Source organism: Ambystoma mexicanum, chromosome 10 (assembly GCF_040938575.1).
Source record: "Ambystoma mexicanum isolate Mex_15411 chromosome 10, UKY_AmexF1_1, whole genome shotgun sequence".
NCBI classification, from domain to species: domain Eukaryota; kingdom Metazoa; phylum Chordata; class Amphibia; order Caudata; family Ambystomatidae; genus Ambystoma; species Ambystoma mexicanum.
The window spans coordinates 335,283,040-335,305,894 of record NC_090932.1 but is presented as its reverse complement, the minus strand read 5'-3'; the positions used below and the strand labels follow the sequence as shown (position 1 = coordinate 335,305,894).

Genomic DNA, 22,855 nt, shown 5'->3' with positions numbered 1-22,855 from the left:
GGTTTGTCAGCTTCTTTGTGTGCTCTGGCAGTGCGCGTTGTGTAATCAAACTTGGCCAGTCTCTCCCAAGCGGTTCGACAGTTGTTCCTGATCTCCTCAAGTTTTTCCTCGTTTCCTTTGGTGCTCGAGAGGTTGTCTTCTAGCAACTTTATCTTGCTTTACATGCCCTCTAGTTGTTTTATTAGTTGTTTAAGGACACCACCAGCACCCGCTATGACTTCTCCCCGGGTTACCACTTTCAGGGCTTCCCATATTGTGCTCCATCTGTCCACTGTGCCCTTTTTTAAGCTTATGTATTCTTCGAGTTTTTCACCAAGGTTTTGGTTAAACGCTTGATCCTCAAGTGCCTCTGTGGGCATTCTCCACATCGGGATCGGGGGTCGGGGGCCCTTAATCTTCTATTGCATGAGTAAGGGGAGTGGTCCGAGATCTATCTGCCCAGGTAGTCGGCAGAGTCTGCATATATTAGTTCTCTGTCGATGAACAGGTAATCTATTCTGGTGTGCAGGTCATGGGGAGCTGAGTAGTAGGAGTAGCATCTTTCGGAGGGGGTGTAGTTCTCTCCATACATCTGCTAGGTCCAGATGTTCTATTGTGGTATTCAGCGCCTGTGTGGCAATGTTTTTTGGTTGTGGTGGTGGTACAGACCTGTCAGTGGCTCTGTCCTTGATGCAGTTGAAGTCCCCCCCTATATGAAGGTTCCATCTCTGTGGTGGGTCATTTTGGCGCATAGCTGTTTGAGGTGCATGGGTATGCCTTGGTGAGGGAAGTAAGAGTTTACTATGCAAATTTTGACATGTTCTATTGATCCCCCACATAGTCAAGTATCTGCCTTCTTTATCAGCTTCCATTCCCATCAATTGGAATGGCGTCTCTGGGTTCACCCACGTATACACTCCTCGTGCGTATTTAGAGTAGTGCGCTCCTCCGCCCTGGCCTCTCCAGTATTCTGTTAGCTTTGCCGTTGTTGCTGCCGTTAGGTGAGTCTCTTGGAGTAGTGCGATCGAGATCTTCTTCCTTCGTAGGAAGGATTGGATTCTGTTCCTCCTTGGGTATGTCCCCATGCCTCTCACATTCCATGTCATCACCCTAAATTGTGCTGCCATTGTTTATTCCTAGGGGTTTTCGTGTCCCGGTTGGGATTCCAGACTAGCTGTTCTTTCGGGTTCCCGGCCTTCCCTTCTATTCTACCTCCTTCTTTGGATCCGCGTCCAACACTGGTTATTTTTATTGCGTCATTTGCCGTTCTCTGGTCGAGGGATGCCTTACAAACAAAATAACAAACATAACTATAACTGGTGCGCCCAGTGACTGCGTTTCCATCCGGGGTTTCAAGCGTGAGAGTGGTTGTGCTGGCAACAGGCCTGCACTGTTGTGTTCGTGCGTAAGTGCTGTGTGCTCGGCTGAGGAGGCCGGACGAGTTGTGCAACCATTACGCTGTTTCTATTTGGCTGCTTGGTGTCTGTCATTTTCGTGTTTTCATCTAAATTTGTGGTGAGAGGTTGGGGTGCAAGTGCGGTTTCTTGCTGTTTCTTTGCTTCAGCTCCAGGCTGCTTGGGAGTGTGTCTCTCCTCCTTCTGCAAGATTATTGTGCTCCATCCACACGGTGGCGGTGGCCTGAGTTTCCAGGAATATTGCGTGGCCATTTTAGATCACCTTCAGCCTGGACGGATATAGTAACATGTATTTTAAATTTAGTTGTCTGAGCCTGGCTTTGATTGGGACAAATGAGTTCCTTTCCCTTTGCACCGAGGGCGTGTAGTCGGGGTAGATGGCGATCTTAGAGTTGTCTCGTTCTATCACCCCCCCTTCCCTGGAGTATCTTAGTATGGTTTCCCTGTCCTGAAAGTTGAGGATTTTCGCAATTATTGGGGTAGGAGCCCGGCAGTGTTTTCTTTTGGAGAGATCTGGGTGCCCTTTCCACAGCGAAGCCCTGTTTTAGCTGGCTTGCTCCTATTTCTTGCTGTATCAAGGTTTCAATGTCGGATGTCGGGTTCGGTCCCTCCGTTCCTTCGGGTACTCCGAGTATCCGTACGTTACTGCGCCTTGGGCACCCTTCAGCCTCTTCGGATCTGGCTTCTAGCGTGATCACCTTTTCTCCAGTTCTGCCATTCGGGTGTTGAGGTCTGCGGTGTCCTCAGCTGTTTCCTGTAGGGCCGTTTCAGCTGTGGTGACTCTCTCTGCGAGGTTTCTGGCGTTGTGGCGCATGAGTTGCATGTCAGACTTTACTTCAATTTTTGTGTCTATAAATGTCTTTAGTGCAGCTATGGCCTAATACTTGATTGTCGTGTCCATCCCCTTCAGTTTTCTGGTGGCTTTCGGGGTCAGGGTTGAGGTGTGTGTTATGGCTTGCGGCTTAGTTGTGACATAGGTGTCCATTGTGGAGGACATCCCTTTATTCCTGGAGGAGGAAATTGTGGTATTGCCCTTTGCTTTGGGTGGGCCGCAGGGGGTGTCTTTGGGTCCCGCCGTGGCTTACAGTTTCGATTGGGTCGGCAGTTCTCGGATTGTGTCTTCAGCTTGCTTGTTTCAGTTATGGGGTGGATCTCCGATTCACCTCTTAGTTGTGTGGTGCGGAGATTGTTATTACTGCCTCTGGCTTGGGAGGTTCCTCGAGGGCGGGCACATTAGGTTGTGGGGCCTGCAGGATAGGGGCTCCAGATCCAGGTCGTCTGGTACTGTTCTGCCTGCTGTTAATGTGGAGTGTCTGATGGTGGTGGCTGCACTGCAATTTGCTATGGAGCGCTCCTTAGGGGTGCAGGGGTGCATGAGATGGGGCCAGTGCTTGAGGTATCTTTGCGTGCTCCGGTGCGCTGCCTGGTGGAGGTGCTACTGGGTGCTGGCTCAAGTACTCTAAGTGTGCGTGGGCCAACGTTGGTGTCTGGTGTCCTCTTGTTGCCTCCCCGGCTCACCTCTCTCCTGCAGGTCTGCTGTAGATCTGCTGCGGGGGCCCCACGGCTCAAGCCAGGTCTTGCGGCACTTCTGCAGCATCCCAGGGAGAAGGGGGGAAGGCAGAGAGTGCGCCTCTCGGTGCGCTCCAGCCCGGCTCGCCGGCGCGGAGCTCCATCGGATGAGTCACTCCTGCTGCTCGCCGTGTTACAGCGATCCTGGTGCTCCGCATGTGCCGGCAGGCTGTCTCAGGGTGCCTCTGTGAGAATTTGCGGGCTCTTCTTGCCCACAGCTCGGGTCCCGCTGGCAGCCCGCGCTTCATATTGGAGTTGGGGTACGGCTTGGGTGTGGTGTGTCGGGGCCTTTTGGCGGGTTGGTTTGTCCGGTCTGACATCCCGGGCTGCGAGGCACTGGAGGCAGGCTGCTGGTCTCTACCCATTGACGCTGGGTTAGATGGTGGCCGCCATCTTGTGCTTCGCACTGAGGGGGAGGGGGTTGGGTTCCAAGTTGTATTGCTCCCAGTTTTCTCGTCTGATATTATTATTATTTTTTTTTCTTTTCAGGTGTTGCCCTGTTTAGCTTGGAAGCGCAGCTGCTTCACTCTGACGTGTTCTTTTGGGATCTTGGTGCTTTACTTGCATCGAAGCAGGATCGGGTTACAACAACTCAGCCGGGGCTCGGCATTCCTGCTTCCTCAAGCCATGAGCACCAGGCCACGCCCTCGCGACTGAAAGCCCTAAAGGACGCTTCTAGTGCTGAACTGCCTTCTGAGGTGGCAAACGCAGCTGGGGCCATATCGCAGAGTTGATCAGCCTGCCGGCACGAGGAGGAGCTGACGGGCAGCAGAAGACATTCTGTCCCCGATCACCAGGAGGAGGCGAGGAAAGCCGAGAAGCCAGATACCGAGAGGCGGGTGGGGGTTGGTTGAGTGGAGTGATGTGGGCCACCCCGGGGATCTGCAGGTGTGGTGTGGACCCCTGCGGCGCCCACTGTACAGGACTGATTGGCCCCCCAGCTTGAGGAAGAGCCGGCGGGAGTGTACCAACCCTGGCCGCTCACAGAGGGTGAGAGAGCCACAGCAGCTGCTTCTAAGGATATACCGAATCTGAGCCAAAGTGGAGGCTCGGACTGCCCAGATCTGGACCAAGCATATAGGAGTGAGAGCGGCACCTGTGGGGCTGAGCCGGCTCGGGAGTGTGGACGGCTCTGGCCGGCGGTGGGAGTTGTGACAACGCTGTGGGCAGTGACCTGGAGGTGCGCAAAGGGGAATAAAGTGCAAGACGGCAGGACCCACCATTACCCCCACTCCCTTGGAGGCAATGTGAACACCATCCCCCTTGCGCCCCTCTCGTGGCGGGGCCGGAACAGGCCCGGAGGCCTGGGCGGCGAAGAACACAGCTGGAGACCGGGATAGCTGAGAGCCTGCTCTTGCAACTTCTGATTAGTGAGGCCCGACTGTGGGCCACGGAATTCCACTAGGGGAGACGGCACCCTCACATGTCAACGCCCCATACACAGAGAGCGGGGGCAGTTTGGAGCCCACTCCCATCACACAACAGCTGTGGATTCATATGGAAGAGGCACAATAGTAGCAGAAGTACCTGATGGGGAAACCCAGGCCCAAGTCTAGATTCGCGGCTGGGGCGCCTCTTGCTGACTCCCCCTGCCGATGGAGCAGAGGGAACCTTCACGTAACATGGGCAAGACAGACAAGTACCAGTGTAAACTAACCTTGGAGGGGGGTACGACCTCCAGGACTCCTAGGACACAACAACAAGCGGAGACATCAGAACCTGTGGGAGAGATGGCGGGGGGTGCCGCAATCCTGAAAGTGGACATTCGAGAGACCTTAAGACGGGCATTGGAGGCCATGACTCGAAACTGGACTCGCTCTCCTCCAAAGTCGACCTCCTTCAGCACTGACTGGTCAAACATGGTGATTGGCTAGATGAGGTGGAGCACAGAGTGTTTGGCCTGGAGGACGGGTCGGCCTCGCTGGTAGCCAGAGTCTCATCCCTGGAGGAGCAGATCAAAGTAGTGGTGGCAAAGAACGAAGACCTAGAAGGGAGGGCCTGTTGCAATAATATACGCCTGATGGGGGTTCGGGAGCGGCACGGCCATTTCAATTTGGAGGAGTTCATGGAGGCCCTATGTAAGGAGCTCTTTGGGGGACCCAAACTGTCCCAGCTGTTCGTCGTGGAAAGAGCCCACTGCATACCTGTGGCCCAGCTGTTGACTGATGCAGGCCCCTGCCCTATCATTGCATGCCTTCTTAACTACAGGGATCGGGATGCGATTCTGCCTCTGGCCAGAACGGAAGGTGATCTCCACTACGATGGGGATAAAATCCACATATACCTAGACTTTTCTGAGGTGGTGCAAGCCTTGCAGCAATCCTTCACAGGGGTCAATAGATGATTAAGAGACCACAGCATCCAATGTTCCATGGTGTTCCCAGCGAAGCTCAGGATTCAGTATGGGGGAGGACTCAATTCTTTATAACACCAGAGGCGGCTAGTACATTTCGAGACGAGATTGGCAAACACCCCCGTCCCCGCAACACCCGAGGCCCCGGGCAGGCGATCAGGAACGGGATCAGGGGGACCGGAGAGATCCGGGATGATGAGACCCAGAAAGAATACTGCTGTGATAGCTGCACGTATACCACTGTGAAGACTGTTGATACCATGTTTCTCAGATAGTTTGCCTCAGTTTGGTATATACCACCTGCTGGTGGTGGAGCCCCACGGGCTTAGCCGGGCTCTAGCGCCCCGTGCACGGCATTGTTTTGGACCAATAGTGGGGGGGTGGGATAACAGGCGAGATGGGGGTTGCCCATGGGGGAGGATGGACGGGGAGGGACATCAGGGAGAGAGAGTTCAGGTCTGAGGGAAGGGAGCGGGGGGGGCAGGGAGGGAGTTTTGGAGGTGTTCTAGTTGGGAGAAGTCTGAGTCCCTACAGTGTGTCGTACTGCTATATTACTCGAGGCAGTGGGATCCTGCTTGCGGGAGTGAATCAAGGGACCGGCGAGAGCTGTTGTCAAATTCCTGTGCACCTGTGGAGGCAATGGGGTTTCAGGCAGCAACATGGAACATTAGGGGCGGGAACGGCCCCTCCAAGATCCAGAAGGTTGCGCAATACCTTAGGAGGCACTGGGTCGATGTGGCCTTTATCTAGGAGACTCACCTGACAATACCCTCCAAGAACAAATGGGATGCCAACTGGGGTTGCCATAGGTACTTTTCCTCCTATTCCTCCTATGCCAGGGGGTAGTTATCCTGATAGCCCGGGGTGTAAAATTTCCCCTGATTTCAGTGACATGAGATGATGAGGGGAGAGCTCTCCTGGTGCGCAGGGTTTTGGAGGGAATCTCATTGGCTCTGGTGAACTGGTATGGTCCCAATGTGGACAGCCCAAATGCATTTGATTGGTTCATGGTCCGTCTTGCGGGCTGCCAGGGCATAACCATTATCTGGGGAGGAGATCTGAACACTGTGTTGGATCCCACACAAGACAAATCTGGGGCGCATAGGGGTGGTGCGACTAAGGTGAGCCTGCAGGTCTGAGAAATCTGCATAGCATACAATCTTATTGACACATGGGGACACCAACACCAGGAGGTACGGGACTACACTTATCACTCATGGGTTCACGGATCCAGCTCTAGACTGGATTATTTGCTGGTATCGCGAGAAGGGGTGCTATTGTGGGGCGATAGTCTCATACTCCCACGCATTATGTCAGATAACTCCCCGGTACTTTTGGACTGAAGTCCGGGGGGGGATGGGTAGGGGAGGATACTCGTGGAGATTTAAGATGGGTGCACTACAGGACCCAGTATCGCTCAGAGAACTGCAGGAAGAAATCCAGGCTTACCTTCAGAGTAACGAGGGCTCAGTCTCCACAGCGGGGGTACTTTGGGAAAGTCTCAAGTGCTACATTAGAGGGATATGCATGTCCAAGGAGAAGGGGATGCTCCAAGACATCAGACGAGAACTCACGGCCGGGGAAGCTCAGATAAAGGCCCTAAATGAGGAGTACACAGAAACAGCTGACTCGCGTACGCTGCCGCAACTTCGTGAGGAGCTAGACAAGTTTAAACTTAATGCGGATCATGAGATTTGATTTCTAGCCTGTGGCCATCAGGTGTGCCAATATGGTGAAGGGCACAAGCCGGGGGCACCGCTGGCATGGTTGATAACAGCGACAGGTGACCCCGCAGGTGGACAGTGTGAGAAACTCCCAGGGAGGGATGTCTATTCCGAGGAAGGAATCACGGCAGTATTTCAGTCCTTCTATGAGCAACTTTATGGATCCCTATACTCAGGGGACCCGGAGAACCTGCGCAACTATCTAGAGGGGGCAGAACTATATTGGGTGGAAGCATCCCTCTGGCAGACTTTGAATCGAGAGATCTCCCCAGAAGAAATGCTAGCAGCAATTAAAGAGCTTCCGGGGTCCAAGTCGCTGGGGCCGGACGGCCTACCGGAGAGTTCTACAAGGTCTATGCCTCTATTCTGACCCGCTGCTTCTCAGCGTGTAAGTGGAGTCACTGACATTGGGAACTCTGCCCCCCACAATGCGGGAGGCAAATATAGTGCTGATACACAAGCTGGGGAAACCACCAGAGTACTGTGCCTCTTACCACCAATTTTCTTAATAAACGTTGTTAACAAGATAATTGCTAAGGACCTTCGCGAAGAGGCTGCTCCCACCGATGCCCAGCCAGGGGCTGGCCAATCAGGCTGGTTTTATTCCCGGCCGAAACACCACTACCAGCCTTCGCCCGTCTCTTTGGTGTTATGGACGCATTCGATCCATCGCCCCCAGGCTGTTGCAGTGTTCCTAGATGCTGAGAAGGTCTTCGGCTCGGTCGAATGACCATTCTTATTTCCGGTACTTCAGAAGATGGGACTTGGCCCCTATTTCATCAGGTTGATTTCCCTCCTTTAGACTGGCCCGTCTGCGAGAATCATGGTGGGCCGTGCGAGATCCGTTGGCTTCGAGATGGGGAGGCGGACCCGGCAGGGGTGCCCTGTCTACCCGCTTTTATTTGCTCTGGTAATGGAACTGCTGGTGGTGTTCCTTAGAGATCGACATACTCAGAGGGGACTGTGTCTAGGCCCACACAGATTGATAATATTGTTGTATGCGGATGATGTGCCCCTTTTCATTGCCAACTGTTTGGACAATCTATTCCTGGTGATGAGTGAAGTGTTCACAGATGAATATGGCCTAAGGTGGGAGACATGGGTGTCCTCTATCTGGGGATAATGGTGTCTCTTCGGGGACAACTATGGAAGGGTTATCAGGAATATCCAAGAGGCCGTAGTGCGATGGCAGCGGCTCCCACTCAAGCTAATGGGATGCGTCTTGGTAAAGAAGGTAATTCTCCCCAAAGGTCTTTATTTCTATTACATTAATGTTCCCCTACTGCTACCGGGTGCCTTCTTTTGAAGGCTGCAAGGGATTATTCTTGACTTCCTGTGTGCGAGGAAACCAGCTAGAGTTGTATATGCAGCACTGATACAACCAATCGCCAGAGGGGGTCTGGCCCTGCCTGACCTGGAAGGATACAAATTGGCTGAACAGTCGCAGTTCCTTGGGCATTGGTACACCACTCAGTTTGTGAGGCAGCACGTACAAGTGGAAAGGGCTTTGGTATCCCCTTCTCTTTTGGGGGCAGCAATCATTGGTGAAACTGGGACATCGCCAAAAATGCTAAATATTGTCTGGATCACCTGTGCAATCTGGAAAAGGATGGCCGGCAGGGCAGGCATCACCATTCTGTACTCACTCCTTATACCAGCAGAGTACATCCCCGGGCTGCCTATTAGTAGCAAATGGGTATATCTGCAGTGGACAAGCAAACCGGGAATTAAGACCCTCTGCGATCTCTTCTTAGAGGGAGTATTTTTTACGGTCCAACAGTCAAGGGAGTGGGGGGGGGCAGCACTGCGCTGGATGTTTTGCTGTACTTCCGATTATGGATTGTGATTGAAGACCTCCTTCCCACGTTCCTACGGCTGCCTCCGACGTGGCCACTGCTGCAGGGGGTGATCCAGTCAAAGGGAGAGTGTCACTTGGTCTCGCGAATCTATAACGGAGTGGTGGTGGATGCGCCATGGCAGGGAGATGTCCAGCAGAAGAGGTGGGAGGCGGCTCTGGAAGGCCCTATCAGGGACGAGGACTGGGATTTTGTGCTAAAGCAAACCCATAAGGTGTCTTTAAACTCCAAATATAAGCTTATACATTTTAACTTCTTGCACCAGACTTACCACTCCCGGGCCAGGATTCATGAACAGTTTCCTGCCATTTCGGCTGCATACGCCAGGTGCGCATTCACCCTGGCAGGCTCTCTTCATTTGGCATGAGAGTGCCCGCGGGTCTCCAGGTTCTGGGTGAAGGTGCCAGAGAAAATCTTGTTTATTATTGGGAAATAATTGGAGTCTGATCTTGTTGTTGCCCTCTTAGGATGTACAAGGGCCCTGCAGCCCACGCTGAGACGGCTGGCTGGATTGCTGCTAGTGGTAGCGCACAGGAAGGTGGCCATGTCCTGGGGAAGGGGGCGCTCACCCAGCCCCAGGTTTGGCTGCAAGATGTGGCCTATTGCTAGGATACAGAGATTGCCTTTTTCCAGACCCTGCCTCTATATGCTCGCCCTGCCAGAGATTTGGGGCCTGTATGTTGAATACTTGAACACAACAGCGGACTGATACTGTAGAATGTTCTAATGATCGCACTGATATTCATGTTCTGCGTTAGTGTATCTTTTTCTCCATTTTTGCTCTCTGTTTGAAATCTTTGTTGGTGGGAATCAGACTTTGTGTATGTTTTTTTGTTGTTAGTAAAATCCAAGATTAACGTTTTTTTTAAAAATGAATACATACCATCTGAATCGTACTTTGATCTCTTGAAAAATACCAAGCAGCATGGATGTGGTCTACGTAATGAGACACAGCGAATGGGGAAGCATACCCACAGTCCTTTGCTTAGCAGTTGCGACTTGCATAAATCTCCCTGCAACAAAAAAGATAAATGGGTCAAAGGCAGTTTGCAAACTGTTTGTTTTAGTGCCATGATGCCTGGCACAAAACATTTCTCAATACTAGCAGCACCTCCAGTTTAGCAACTAGTCCTTTCAACTTCACTTTGTCAAAAGCCAACAAAAGAAAAACCACAACCAATTCTTCTCCTACTATGACTCAACTTAATTGACACTATTGACAATGAAGGAGCAAAGTTAATACCCTGTAGGAACGGCATACACTTATTTCAAGGGGATTGGGTCCTCCGACGTATTCCATATCTATGACAGGTAATGTCCACAGCTGTGCTGCTCTGGAAAATCTTTGGCGTCTGCGTCGATGACGTCGATGCGCCGTCCCCGAGGACCTCCTCCGACGGCCGACGTCACCCGATGTGATAAGTAGGATGCACAACGCCCATAGCCTCAGTTCCGTTTTTTCTGCGAACGTGTTCGCTTCGTGAATCTCGGTACGCCTCGACTCGTTGGAGTTTGCTGTTTTTGAATTCTCGGTTCGTTGAACCTGTTCGGTTTTTTGTGAAGACCTGTTCGTGGCGGTGTCTACTTAGTCTTCAACCCCGCGTCCGGGCTTCAAGAAATGCGGGGACTGTGGGCCCAAGATGTCGGTCACAGACTCACACAACGCCTGCCTCTGGTGCCTCGGGAAGGCCCACGAAACGGACGACTGTGTCGACTGCCAGTCGCTCACGGCAAAGGCCTTTCGGGAACGCAAGAAGAAGCTGTCGGTAGGCCGGGTGTCTAAGCCCCGGAAGTCGAGGTCTACGAGGGGCGACTCTCCGCATCATCGTCGAAGTCTAGTGGGTCTCCTTCCAGGAGTCGGTCTCGCCACTCCTCTGCCTCTTCAAGGCATTCCCGGAAGCACCGGCATAGGTCGCCTTCCCCGTCCTCTTCCGAGGACTCCTCCCGTCGGCGGGTCGCTTATCCCTCCATGCAAGCGACACCGGAGGAATGGGCTTCCTTCGGGAAGCAGATGCTAGCTATTCTTGAATCGCAGGGCACCGGTCCGTCGACGCCTCTGAGTGGGGTCGGTCGGCACCGGTCGAGAGACACCGCTCGTACGCCTTCGGGCTCGGGTGGTCGGCAAGGCTCGCGGGAGAGGTCCCGCTCGGACAAGGGTAGCCGTTCTCGCAATGCCCATTCCAGGTCCCGGTCCTCGACGCGCTCGAGACCGCGTGATCCTGTGCCGTCTTCGAAGAAGACGTTGATGCCTGTGGCGCCGAGGTCGTCGACGATTTCTCTCGAGGCTCCGCCTCCGAGGGGGTCGCCGACGCCATCGGCGCCTAGGTCGTCGAGAGACACGCTCGGAGCTCCGGCTTAGAGGCCTGTGTCGACGCCGCTGATGCTGGCGGCGCTGCAGCTGGCGTCGACGCCGATTCGCTCGACGTCGACGCCTTTTCTGTCGCCGCCGGCGCCGACTCGTTCGGCGCCCTCAACGCCTTTCGAGGCGGTGGTGTCGGAGGGGCCCCGTGGCACGCGGTTTGCCCCTAGAAAGGGTCTGGCTAAGGTCAGGCACTGCTTTGGACCCCAGAGGTCTTCCTCTCCATGCCTGGAGTACATTTCAGAGGGTGATGAAGGCTCTGATTTCGGCTTGGTTACGGTTACGGTTCCAGATGAGCTTATCTCGGGCCATAGCCAGTTTGATGACCTGAGGCAGTCACTGCATGATGCCAGTGGATTGGACATCTCTCCGGAGGTGGAGTTTTGTAGGCCGGAGCCTGGCACTCATGCCGATTCTTCATATCGGCGCCTTATGTCTCGGGTCACCGAGTATTTGGGTTGGTCAGCTCCCCCAGGGGAGTCCGTTCAGGATGATCTCACGGACATCCTTGATCTCGGTCCCCCCACTGACCCGGTTTTGCCGTTTCATATGGCTCTGCAGAGAAGGTTGGCGGCGGCTTGGACTGCTCCGGAGAGTCTCCTGGCAGTCTTTGTCGCAAAAGTACCATCCAGCCAGTAGCGACCCCTGCTACTTGTCCAGGCACCCCACTCCGGAGAGTTTGGTGGTGCAGGCGGCTACGGCCCCGGCAAAGCAGGCGTTGTATCCTATCATCCTTCCGGATAGGGACGACAAACGTTTTGACGGCTGGGCGAAGAAAGTGTTTTCTTCGGGGAGTATGGCGCTTCAGGCGGCCAACTCCATATGTGTTTGTCTTGTTTCACACACACTCTGTGGAACTGTGTTGCATTAGCGGCTGAACATATTCCCGAAGGGGACGAACTGGATGGTTTCCTTGCTATGGTTCAGGATGGCAAGGATGCCATGTGTGAGGCCGTTCAGTCGGGTTTAGACTTGGCAGATTGTGTCAGCCGGTCCATGGCGGCGAGCACCGTAATGCGCAGGTTTGCGTGGTTGTGGAAGTCTGGGTTCACTCCTGATGTGCAGTCCCGGCTCCTCAACATGCCCTTTGACGGTGAACACCTTTTTGGCAGCAAGGCTGACGAGAGCCTTGAGAGGTTGCAGACCTCCAAAGCTGCAGCGAAGTCGTTGGGCGCTGCAGTTCGCCAACCTCTGCCTTTTCGTCCTAGGGGACAGCAATGGAGGGGAGGTTCCTTTCGCTATTACTCGTCCTTCAGTAAAGCGAGAGGAGCTAGCAGTCAGAGGCCATCGTAAGAGTGCCAGAGGTGGAAACGAAGGTACTTGAGGTGCCAAAGCCGCTCGGGTAGTTGCCTCTTTGCCCTCAGGCAACGCCGCAGCCGCTACCACTCAGTCATGAGGCCAGGTCCCATGTTCGCCGGTTGGGGGAAGGCTGGCGCAGCATCTTGTAGAGTGGCAAGCCATTACTTCGGATGTGTGGGTTCTGGAGATCATAACCCACGGCTACTGTCTTCCTTTTCGGCAGAGGCCTCACGACAATCCACCAGGGAACCTCTCTTTGAAGTGTCCGGATCCGCTCCTTGCGCAGGAAATTCAAGCCCTGCTGGAGAAAGGCGCCATAGAAATGGTGCCTGTAGCGGAGAGGAACAAGGGATGGTATTCCCCTTATTTTTTGATTTCGAAGAAAGATGGGGGATTGAGACCCATCATGGACTTGCGCGGTTTGAACAAACTCCTCAGGAAGGACAAGTTCAAGATGGTGACTCTTTCTCAAGTCCTCCAGGCCCTTCAACTTCAGGACGGGTTGGTGTCTCTCGACCTCAAGGATGCTTACTTCCATGTGCCGATCCATCCCAAGCACAAGAAGTACCTGAGGTTCGCGGTTGGCGACTTGCACTTTCAGTTTCGGGTCCTGCCATTCGGATTGACCTCCGCCCTGAGGGTTTTCACCAAGCTCATGGTGGTGGTGGCAGCGCATCTCAGGAAAGAGGGGATTCATGTCTACCCCTACCTGGACGAATGGTTGATCAGGGGGAGCTCTCCCGAGCAAGTCCTGGATCATCTGTCCGTCACCTGCCATTCCCTTCACAGACTTGGCTTCTCCCTCAATTTAAAGAAGTCCCATTTGACACCAACGCAGTGGTTCCAGTACATCGGAGCAGTGCTCGACACGTCCCTGAGGCAGTGTTTTCCTCCTCAGGTGAGGGCTCTTCACATTCAGCAGATGGTGAACAAGTTTCAATTTGCCCAGGATCGCCCAGCGTCCGAGTTCTTGAGACTGCTCGGCCTTATGGCATCCTGCGTTCTTCTGGTGCCAGAGGCTCGTCTGCGGATGAGATCTTTGCAGTGGGAACTCAAGCTCCAGTGGTCTCGGTCCTCCGGCAGGCTGTCGGACCCTGTTCAGGTGCCGCCCTCGGTAGCCCGGGACCTTCTGTGGTGGGCCGTCGAGGGCAATCTGATGAAGGGGGCCCCATTTTGGCTTCCCTGGCCAGAGGTGACGATCGTGACGGACGCATCCCTCATGGGATGGGGAGCTCATGCCAACAAGTTGACAGTCAGCGGTCGTTGGTCTCCGTCGGCGTCCAGACTCCATATCGATCTGTTGGAGCTGAGGGCCGTCAGGCTAGCCCTGAAGGCTTTTCTGCCGACTGTGCGTGGAAAGAGTGTCCTGATTCTAACGGACAACACGGTGGCCATGCACTACCTCAACAAAAAGGGGGGAGCAGGGTCCCTTCCGCTGTGCAGGGAGGCGATGCAGCTCGAGTTCTGGGCCATGCAGCCGGAAGTTTCGATCTCGGCTGTTCATCTGTTCGGAGACGACAACGAGACGGCGGATGCTCTGAGCAGGCAGAGCACGATCTCTCACGAGTGGGAGCTGGCTCAGGAGATTCTCCTGGAGATCTTCGCCCTTTGGGGGACCCCTCAAGTGGATCTCTTCGCCTCCAGTGTCAACCGGAAGTGCGAAAAGTTTTGCTCGTGGGAATTTCCTCCAAAAGGAGCCTTAGGAGACGAGTTTGTGGTGGAGTGGTCATTCCCACTGCTGTACGCGTTTCCTCCAGTCCCCGTCATCCCGCAAGTGCTGCAGAGGTTACGGAGGTGCGGTTTTCAGATGATCCTCATTGCTCCGGCGTGGGCCCGGAGAAAGTGGTACCCGGACCTTCTCGACTTGTCCATCTGCCCTCCACGTCGTCTTCCCTACCGAGACGATCTGCTCTCACGGGAGGGGGGGTCAGGTTCTCCATCCAGAGGTCAGATCCCTCAACCTTCACGCTTGGCTTCTGAAAGGTTGAGGTATAAGGATTGGGACCTCCCTGAAGACGTGATGGAGGTGTTGCTCTCGGCCAGGCGGCCGGCAACAAAGTCTCTGTACCGTTGCCGTTGGAGAAAGTTCTGCGACTGGTGCAGAGTTAAGAATGTGGATCCTTTTGAATGTGACATTCCCATGGTTCTGTCTTTTTTGCTTTCCTTGGCCCACAGGGGTTTGCAAGTGGGGACCATTAAAGGTTACCTGGCGGCGCTGTCCATATTTAAGCGCTCGTCTGAAGAGTGTTCCTATTTTAACATTCCTTTAATTTCGCAGTTTTTTAAAGGGCTCACTAATGTGTTCCCTCCGTCACCTTTTCTGGTGCCCGGTTGGGATTTGAACCCAAGTTCTTAAGTTTCTTATGGGTGCTCCGTTTGAGCCTTTACATTCTTGCCCTTTGAGGCTGTTAACTCTGAAAACTGTGTTTTTGGTTGCGGTTACTTCCGCTCACTGAGTGAGTGAGTTACAGGCACTTTCAGTTAAGCCACCCTTCACTGTGTTTCATAAGGACAGGGTTGTCCTTAGAGTTTGTCCTTCTTTTCTTCCGAAGGTGGTTTCGGAATTTCATTTGAGCCAGAAGGTGGTTCTTCCGGCGTTCTATCCTCCTCCACATCCTGGTAAGGAAGAGGAGCGGCTCCATAGGCTTGATCCTAGGAGAGCGTTGAGCTTTTATATTTCGCGCATGTCCCGGGTCAGAGTGGACGATCAACTTTTCATTGGTTACGCTGGAAAGCGTTTGGGACAAGCTGTGACGAAACAGACTTTGTCTCGTTGGATTATTTTAGCTATCACCGAGTGTTACCGCTTGGCGGGAAAGGATCCTCCGGCTGGCTTGCGGGTCCATTCTACCAGGGGAGTGGCTGCGTCTACTGCCCTGCAGAGGGGGGGTTCCTATTCGTCAGATCTGTGATGCAGCCACCTGGGCTTCAGTACATACTTTTTTACTTCACTACTCCCTCGATTCCATCAGAGGGCTAGATCTGGCCTTTGGCAAGGCAGTTCTCTATTCCGCAATTTGATTGGGCATGCAAAATTTGTATTCTAAATTCTTTCCCACCTCCTTGTTTGGTACTGCTTTGGGAGTCTGTCATAGATATGGAATACGTCGGAGGACCCAATCCCCTCGAAGAACAAGTTACTTTCTTACCTGGTAACGTTCTTTCGATGGGATGGTCCAACGACGTATTCCATATCGCTCCCTCACTGCCTTCCCTGCTGCAGAATTTCTTTTGCGATTGCAGCTTGTGGCACACGTTCTGGGAAAAAACTATAACTGAGGCTATGGGCGTCGTGCGACCTACTTATCACATCGGGCGAGGTCCTCTAGGACGGCGCATCGACATCATCGACGCAGGACGCAGACGCCAAAGATTTTCTGGAGCAGCAAAGCTGTGGACATTACCTGTTTTAGATATGGAATACGTCGTCGGACCATCCCATCGAAAGAACATTACCAGGTAAGAAAGTAACTTGTTCTTCTCATGAAACAAAGGGTACTGTAATGTGTATTTTAGTTGCAGCAAGCCTATTTAATATGTGTACAGTTATGCTGCTCTCTGTTGCTCTTACATTTGACTTTACATTGCTCTGATGTCACCTAAAATGATTATGAATATTCTAAGGCTGACCCAAGAAATGCAGATAATAGAGTTCTTTATAAGTTCAAGTTTCGCTGGCATTAAATTCCCACTTGCTTGAAACAAATGTACCCCGATACATCAGAGGAGTGCTGGTGGGGATGTGGCAGGGTGGTGGACGGGCTGCACGTATGGTGGGGGTGCCCAAAACTGGCGGCATACTGGAAACCGATTAATCAACATGTGCATGCAACATATGGAACTGAGACACCCAGGGGTCTAAGGAAGGGTCTACTATGCCTAAATAGACACACCAATAGGCGATGATGGGCAAAAACCACCCGAAAGGTATATATAATTCCTTCATTGGCAGCTCTTCTAGTGGTCGCTCAAAAATGGAAAGTCAAGGAACCCCCACTAGAACAAGACTGGCTGGCCAAAGTTTGGCAATTCATGATGGAATGGATGACTTATTCATTACAGGGTAACCAAGCCAAATTTATAACGGACTGGGAGGAGGTGATGAACTTACGTGAAAACTTCAGAGAAGGGTACTTACTGTCCACATAAAATCTGCATTCTGGAAATAGGGTAAAGACTAACCGTAAAGAGGCTCAAGGATCGGTACGGGGTAAAAAGGGGGCTTTCGGGGTCTTTGTGGGACAATGTTACCTTTTTGTATTTTTGATTCTTGTTCAGATCTTAAGAAAACCAAATAACTATTTTGTTTAAAAATGATCATGAATATCCTAGTGTGGTTGAAGAGGTGGGGTCACGGCAGCTAGGCAATGACTCTTGTTGACTGTTGAACCCGCTTTTTGTTCCCTTCCCAGTTCCCCGAAGCAGATGCTAAGTACATGGATGATACACTCACCCTGCATGGTGTCCTACAACGACTGGGACTGTCTGATCTTTCGAGTCTCTTTGAGAAGGAGAAGATAGATAAAGAAGCACTGGTAAATACAACCCTTTTCAATAATATATGTATTCCTGAAGTCGTTTGTTAACCCCCTTTCCAGTTTTAAGTTCCTTCTTTCACACAAGGCAGTTTTTGGCTATCCTACTGGTGTTTGTGTGGTAGGATCACTTCTGGTTCAAAGTGGTTTTGAACCGTTTTAATTGTTTGAAAGTCTTATTGCATAGAGATGGCTCTGTGCAGAAGTCTACAAACATTAGACAGTGCGCCTCATCACGAGTGCTGTAGCCCTTAAATGCGGTGCTAATGGTATTACCGCCGCATTTAAGGACTGGCCTTATTACAAGTTGGGCGCTAAATCGGCTGTTTTACCTCCAGCTTTTTTTCTGGAGGTGAAAATCCCTGGTTTCGGCGGTATTACAGCCGGCTGTATTAGCCCGCAGTATTAGCACCGAAAATTCCCCATTGGATTCAATGGACCCAATCAGGAATGGGGATTTACCATTAAGGCCCTACCTGTGATCCTGTGGTAATACCACCAGTCAGGTCGGTGTTAGAGCTATTACTGTCGGCGGTAGTACAGCCGGGAATACAGCCCAACTCGTGATGAGGCCCAGAGTGTTTCCTTAGGCTTGCGTGACTGAATGCACAGTTCTGGGACATATATGCATTGCCCCATAAATAAATGTCATTGCTTTTAGGGGAAAATTAATTCTAAGGTTGTGACTCATTTGTCTGATTCATTCCCAATGGGATTTTTAAAGTAAATGACACAAACGGTTTAGTGTAATGGGTGCTGAATGAATTGTATCGACATTGTTTCAAAGTATTTTTTTTTCTGTTTCCCTGGATTTTAAGGCTGATGAGCAATTGCTTGTGAAGCTCGATCTTTACTGCTCTCTAAAGTATTTCTATGACACTTACATATTTTTGAGCATTCCTTAAGGGTGTCTTTAGCATCACACAAAACCTTAGTCCTATTTTCTTTTTTTTTTTTTAACCTTTGGCGGGCAAAGTCCTTACTATCTGGCATATTCTCAGTGGGGGTTGAAAAGATAATGGCAAGTTGATCAGCTTTTAAGAAGTTGTTGTACCAAGAAACCTTGATGAGGTTGCCACCTGTGTCGGGATACTCATTAGGAAGGCAATGGATGAATGATTGAACAATTTATTTACCATTGGCTCCGAGAGTGACATAGAAACATTTTCAACTTACCTTTCCACTGAGAAGTCAGTACTGAACAGAAGCTTTTCCTATACGTATACAAATGTTAAGGGCTCTGTCACAACCGTTTACAATAAATGTGATCATATTTTACATAAAAATTGAGCCCAGTTTAATATTCCTGGTTTGCCACTCATGTATAGTCCTTCCCTATTTATATCTAATGTGTTTGTCACCCTCAACTACGTTTTGTCACTCTAACCATTCAGAACTTAAAACTAAGCCGCAGTTTAAATCTGTGTTTTTCTCCTGAGGCACTGTTTGCACTCTGATTTATCTATGCACTGACATAATCCTGTTTGGAGATTTTATGTTTTGTGTATTCCCATCTATTTCTCTGTTATTCTTTATTAGACAATACCAAGCTAATGGACAACCGGCCTAAATGACTTGAAACTACAGGACCCGCTTCCTCTGCCGGGGAAACTAGTCCGTACAGCTCGGTTCCTGTTCCTTTTTATGAGACAAATTGAATTTTGCTGGGTCATCATGTACCAGAGCTGGAACAATACAAGTCTTAGTTGAACAAATAAATGGCTTTCTGCCATAGGACGTCTAATGGCTGTAGCATAATGGGAGGTGTATATAATTTGAGTTGGCGATCCAACCATTGAGTCATCCCCAATGCCATATTGCCATGCCTATGCAAGCATTACCACCTACTTTAAAACCACAGGATAGAAAACCCCTTCCTATTCTATCAGACAGCTTACTTAAGTAAGATACTGTTCGGGGGTCTTTGCTTTTGGGGAGATGCCACAGTGACAACTCAACCAGTAGATCCTTAGGTAAGAATTATCTAAAGCAAATCCTTCATGGTTATGATTCCCCCTTGTAACTTTTGTTGCCAGTGTCCCTAATTCTAAAACCACACATCTGGATCCTACGATATTTGGCTAATTTGGCCAAGCATCTCAAAAGGTGTCATCCCTTTGAACTCACCATAGATATACTAATGGTAGAGGTCACCACCTGTGTCTGTCATTATAGGAATACATCACCACTGCTTCACTTTTTGATTTCTCAAAAATTGGTGTACTGAAGGAGCACTGGTGCTGTGGTCCTTTTTTTATTTGTAATACTCCACCCCTCAAGAGTGCCTCTTTCTTGCTGTCAGATCACCATAACTATACAAAAGCAAGATGGCCAAAGAAGGGGACATAAGCAATCAATCTGTGAGTACCGGATTATCCTTTGGCAGTCATAATATTAAGTAAAAAAAATGCAGAAGACATAGGGCCTCATTCCGAGGTTGGATGTAAGGGATAAACGATGCCGGTAAAGGATTACCGGCATCGCTTACCGCTACGGCTATTCTGACCAGCCAAACCGCTATTAGCGGCATCGTAAATTACGGTGCCTCTAATAGCAGCATTGGCGCGGGCACACGGCCCATCATACCGGCAATAGCAGCATGCCGTAAACTGGAGGAGATCACAAGTGAAGCGGACATGCAAATACCGGCATCATGAAGGCGTAAAAAGTGGTTTCCGGCATGCCGTAAATACTGGCATCTCTGACCAACCGTAAAATGCCATGTGCATTGTTCCCAACTGCCACAGGTGCACACCATCAGCACAGGTAGAGGCAATGGAGTCTGGGCCTGACCAAAAGGAGCACACCCACACACCACACCACTTCCCACACCAAGATCAATCCAATAGTAGCATCAACACTTCAGCTGGAGGACATGCATGCATTGCAACACCAGCAACACCACCAACAGCAGGCACCACAGAGGAGACACAGCAGGAGAAGGAGGGCGAGACAGGCCCAGCATGCCCCAACAGTGCAGCCAGCGTAACCACGCATGCAGCCCCCAATCCCAAACATCAGAGCCAGTCCCTCCAACCCAGCCCCGCAGCACAACCACACCCTGTACCGTCTGGACCGGGACACCATCAACACCATTGTGGACATGATACACGATTGTCAGCCTCATTGAAATACGCACCGCCATCCCCCCTCCACTGAAGGTAGTGTTGGTGCTCCACTTCCTTTCCACAGCCACCTACCAGCACACAGTGTGGTGCATGCATGGCATATCACCACCTTCATTCACTTGCATCCTGAAACAAGTGCTGGATGGCCTCCTCAAGCACAAAACGGAATACATATCCCTAGCACGGACTCCCCAGGAGATTCTAGAAACAAAAGGTGGCCTCCATGCCATGGAGATGGTTTACCATAATCGCAAACTATACCACTACAAACAGGTGCAGTTGGAAGGCGACGCAAGCAAGATCATCACACATTGTTGTGCCCGATATCCCGAATCACCCACAGGAATGTTGCATGTCACCATGGGAAAAATCAGCGCAGAATACCTAACATTGCAGAGCCTACTGCCAACGCTCCCCATCAGAAAATCCTACAGAACACAACACATCACTAAATTCACACAAACACAGCTGTATGCGTACACAATGCATGAGCTACAATACGGCAGAGCACAACGTGAATCATCTTGAAGATGCAACCCACACCATCATTCCATGGCACAGGACACATTGAGGGCCTAAAAATGGCGTCCATACAACCAGGGAAATGTGCATGTGACCAACGGTAATCTGCCAACATGTGTGACTAGTACAGCTGTCCATCATCAATCGACTGACATATAGCTTTTCATGCCTCCCATGCAGGTGACAGTGGCTATTCCATGATGCCGTGGCTCATCACCCCTGTCTGAAACACACAGAACAGGCATGAGGAGGACTACAATCGATCCATCACCCTTACCCGTGTGGTCATTGACCAGACCTTTGGCCTGTTGAAGGCATGGTTTAGCTGCCTTAGGCCATCAGGTGCGGCACTCCTCTACAGGCATGAGAAGGTGGCCAAGACCATCATGGCATGTTTTATGCTGCACATGTTTATCCGACGCAACGTGCCCCTGACATTGAACTGCTACCACCTGGTGGTGATGAAGGGGATGAAGAAGAAGTGGCTGCACATCATTGAGGTGCCGATGCACAAGAGGGACGTGCTGTGCGTCAGTCAGTGATTGCACAATATAACTGACAGACATGGCTGCAGAGGGTGACATGATATGCTGACAGAGGCCACTGGGTGTGTGGGTACATGCACACTATGCACTGTATATGAATAAATGACACATGCGCAATGATGAATGTCCACTCAGGTCTTGCTTTTCACTCAACGGGTGTATTAAATAGAACAATGATAATGAAAGTGCAAAAACCCTCCACCACCCTCACCCGCCTCCCCCCACAACTCCCCCACACACCCTCACCCCCCCCCACAACTCCCCGACACATCCTCCCCCCCCCCATACCCCTCCAAAATGTGACTTATGGCATTTACATCTTTGTTTGGTATGCGTCAGGTACGCCATTGCCTTGCTGCAGGCATCTGCATGTGTCTGTGATGCGTCCGCCTACTTTGCTGGGAGTGTGTGTGTTGGACCATGGCTTGACTCTTTGGACTGACATATTGGTTGACTTTCATCAGACTCAGCATTACAATGTTTTCTTAGGACACTCGCCTCCATCGGCCGATGTTGTGGCGCCACACTCCATCTCGCCAACACCTTCTATCCCCTCCATTCCGATCATGCTGGCGCAGATGTCGTCCCATGGGGTCAGCTTGATGGGTGATCTGGGACCTCCTCCTGTTGCCATTGCTTGGCTCCTGTTGACTGAGAGTATATTTCTTTGAGTCGCAAGTCTTCCCAGCGCTTACAGCAGCCTTTGGTGGTGCATGGAGTGTTACCGACAGCACTAACTTTCTGTGCCACAAGTGCCCAGATCTCCTTTTTTTTTAAAGATGGCCTCCCTCTTCATGCTGTTGGCAAAGACTATCCCAGCATGCTCCTGCAGTGTCCCGGCTAGCATCTCCAACTCATCCTCATTGAATCCCTCCTTGCACTGGCGGGCAGCTCCCTTCTTAAGGGCCTTGGGCATAGTGGTGTGTTTGGAGAGTGTTTTCTGACAAACAGCAGAGTCTCACAGGTCCTGTGTGCTAAGGTTGGCAATGGATTGTGTTTTTAAAGATGGCTGCCGTGCTCCTTCCCGTTCCTGTGCGATGACGCTACTTCCGGTTCCGCTTATTTACGGTGACCGCTATTAGCGGTCACCAGTATTGGCAGTCACCGCTAATGCCGCATTGGTTCGTGCCGGTAGTGCTATCTGCGCTATGCATGATGCTGCTAAGGTCATATTTCATGCCTTTAACGGCATGGCGGTAATGCCCTTACCGGCATGACGGAAAGCTTGTGCCCGCGAAGTCGTAATAGTCCTCTATAAGCAGACTGATGACTGCACGGACACGCTATGTACGCCAAGCTGGGAAGGACCGTTACTTACCTCCAACCTCGGAATGAGGCCCATAGTCTCAAATGGGGTGCTTCCCTGCTGCCTTCAGCAATCAGGAGTATCTATAAATGTCCCAGACAGGAGCCAAAGCATCAGAAGGAAAGAACTGAGAACATTGACTTTCATATTCTTTATTCAGTTTTACAGTCTCTAAACTCTATGACTAAGTCCTATTAAATGCTACTCTTTCCCACCATAGAGGGGTTCTGTGGACCAGGGACGCCTGCTCACTGTGCGATGTACT

At 51.3% G+C, this 22,855-nt stretch overlaps 1 protein-coding gene across 3 annotated transcripts in view; it reads left to right on the top strand.

Annotated features, from left to right (window-relative positions):
- Positions 1-22,855, top strand: part of DDHD2 (DDHD domain containing 2) — a 2,155,663-nt gene that overhangs the window by 1,477,843 nt on the left and 654,965 nt on the right. For all 3 annotated transcript variants that reach the window (XM_069617940.1, XM_069617939.1, XM_069617938.1), the window contains exon 10: positions 16,967-17,089. In XM_069617940.1, the coding sequence (XP_069474041.1) occupies positions 16,967-17,089 (123 nt within the window). The remainder of the gene's footprint in view (positions 1-16,966; positions 17,090-22,855) is intronic.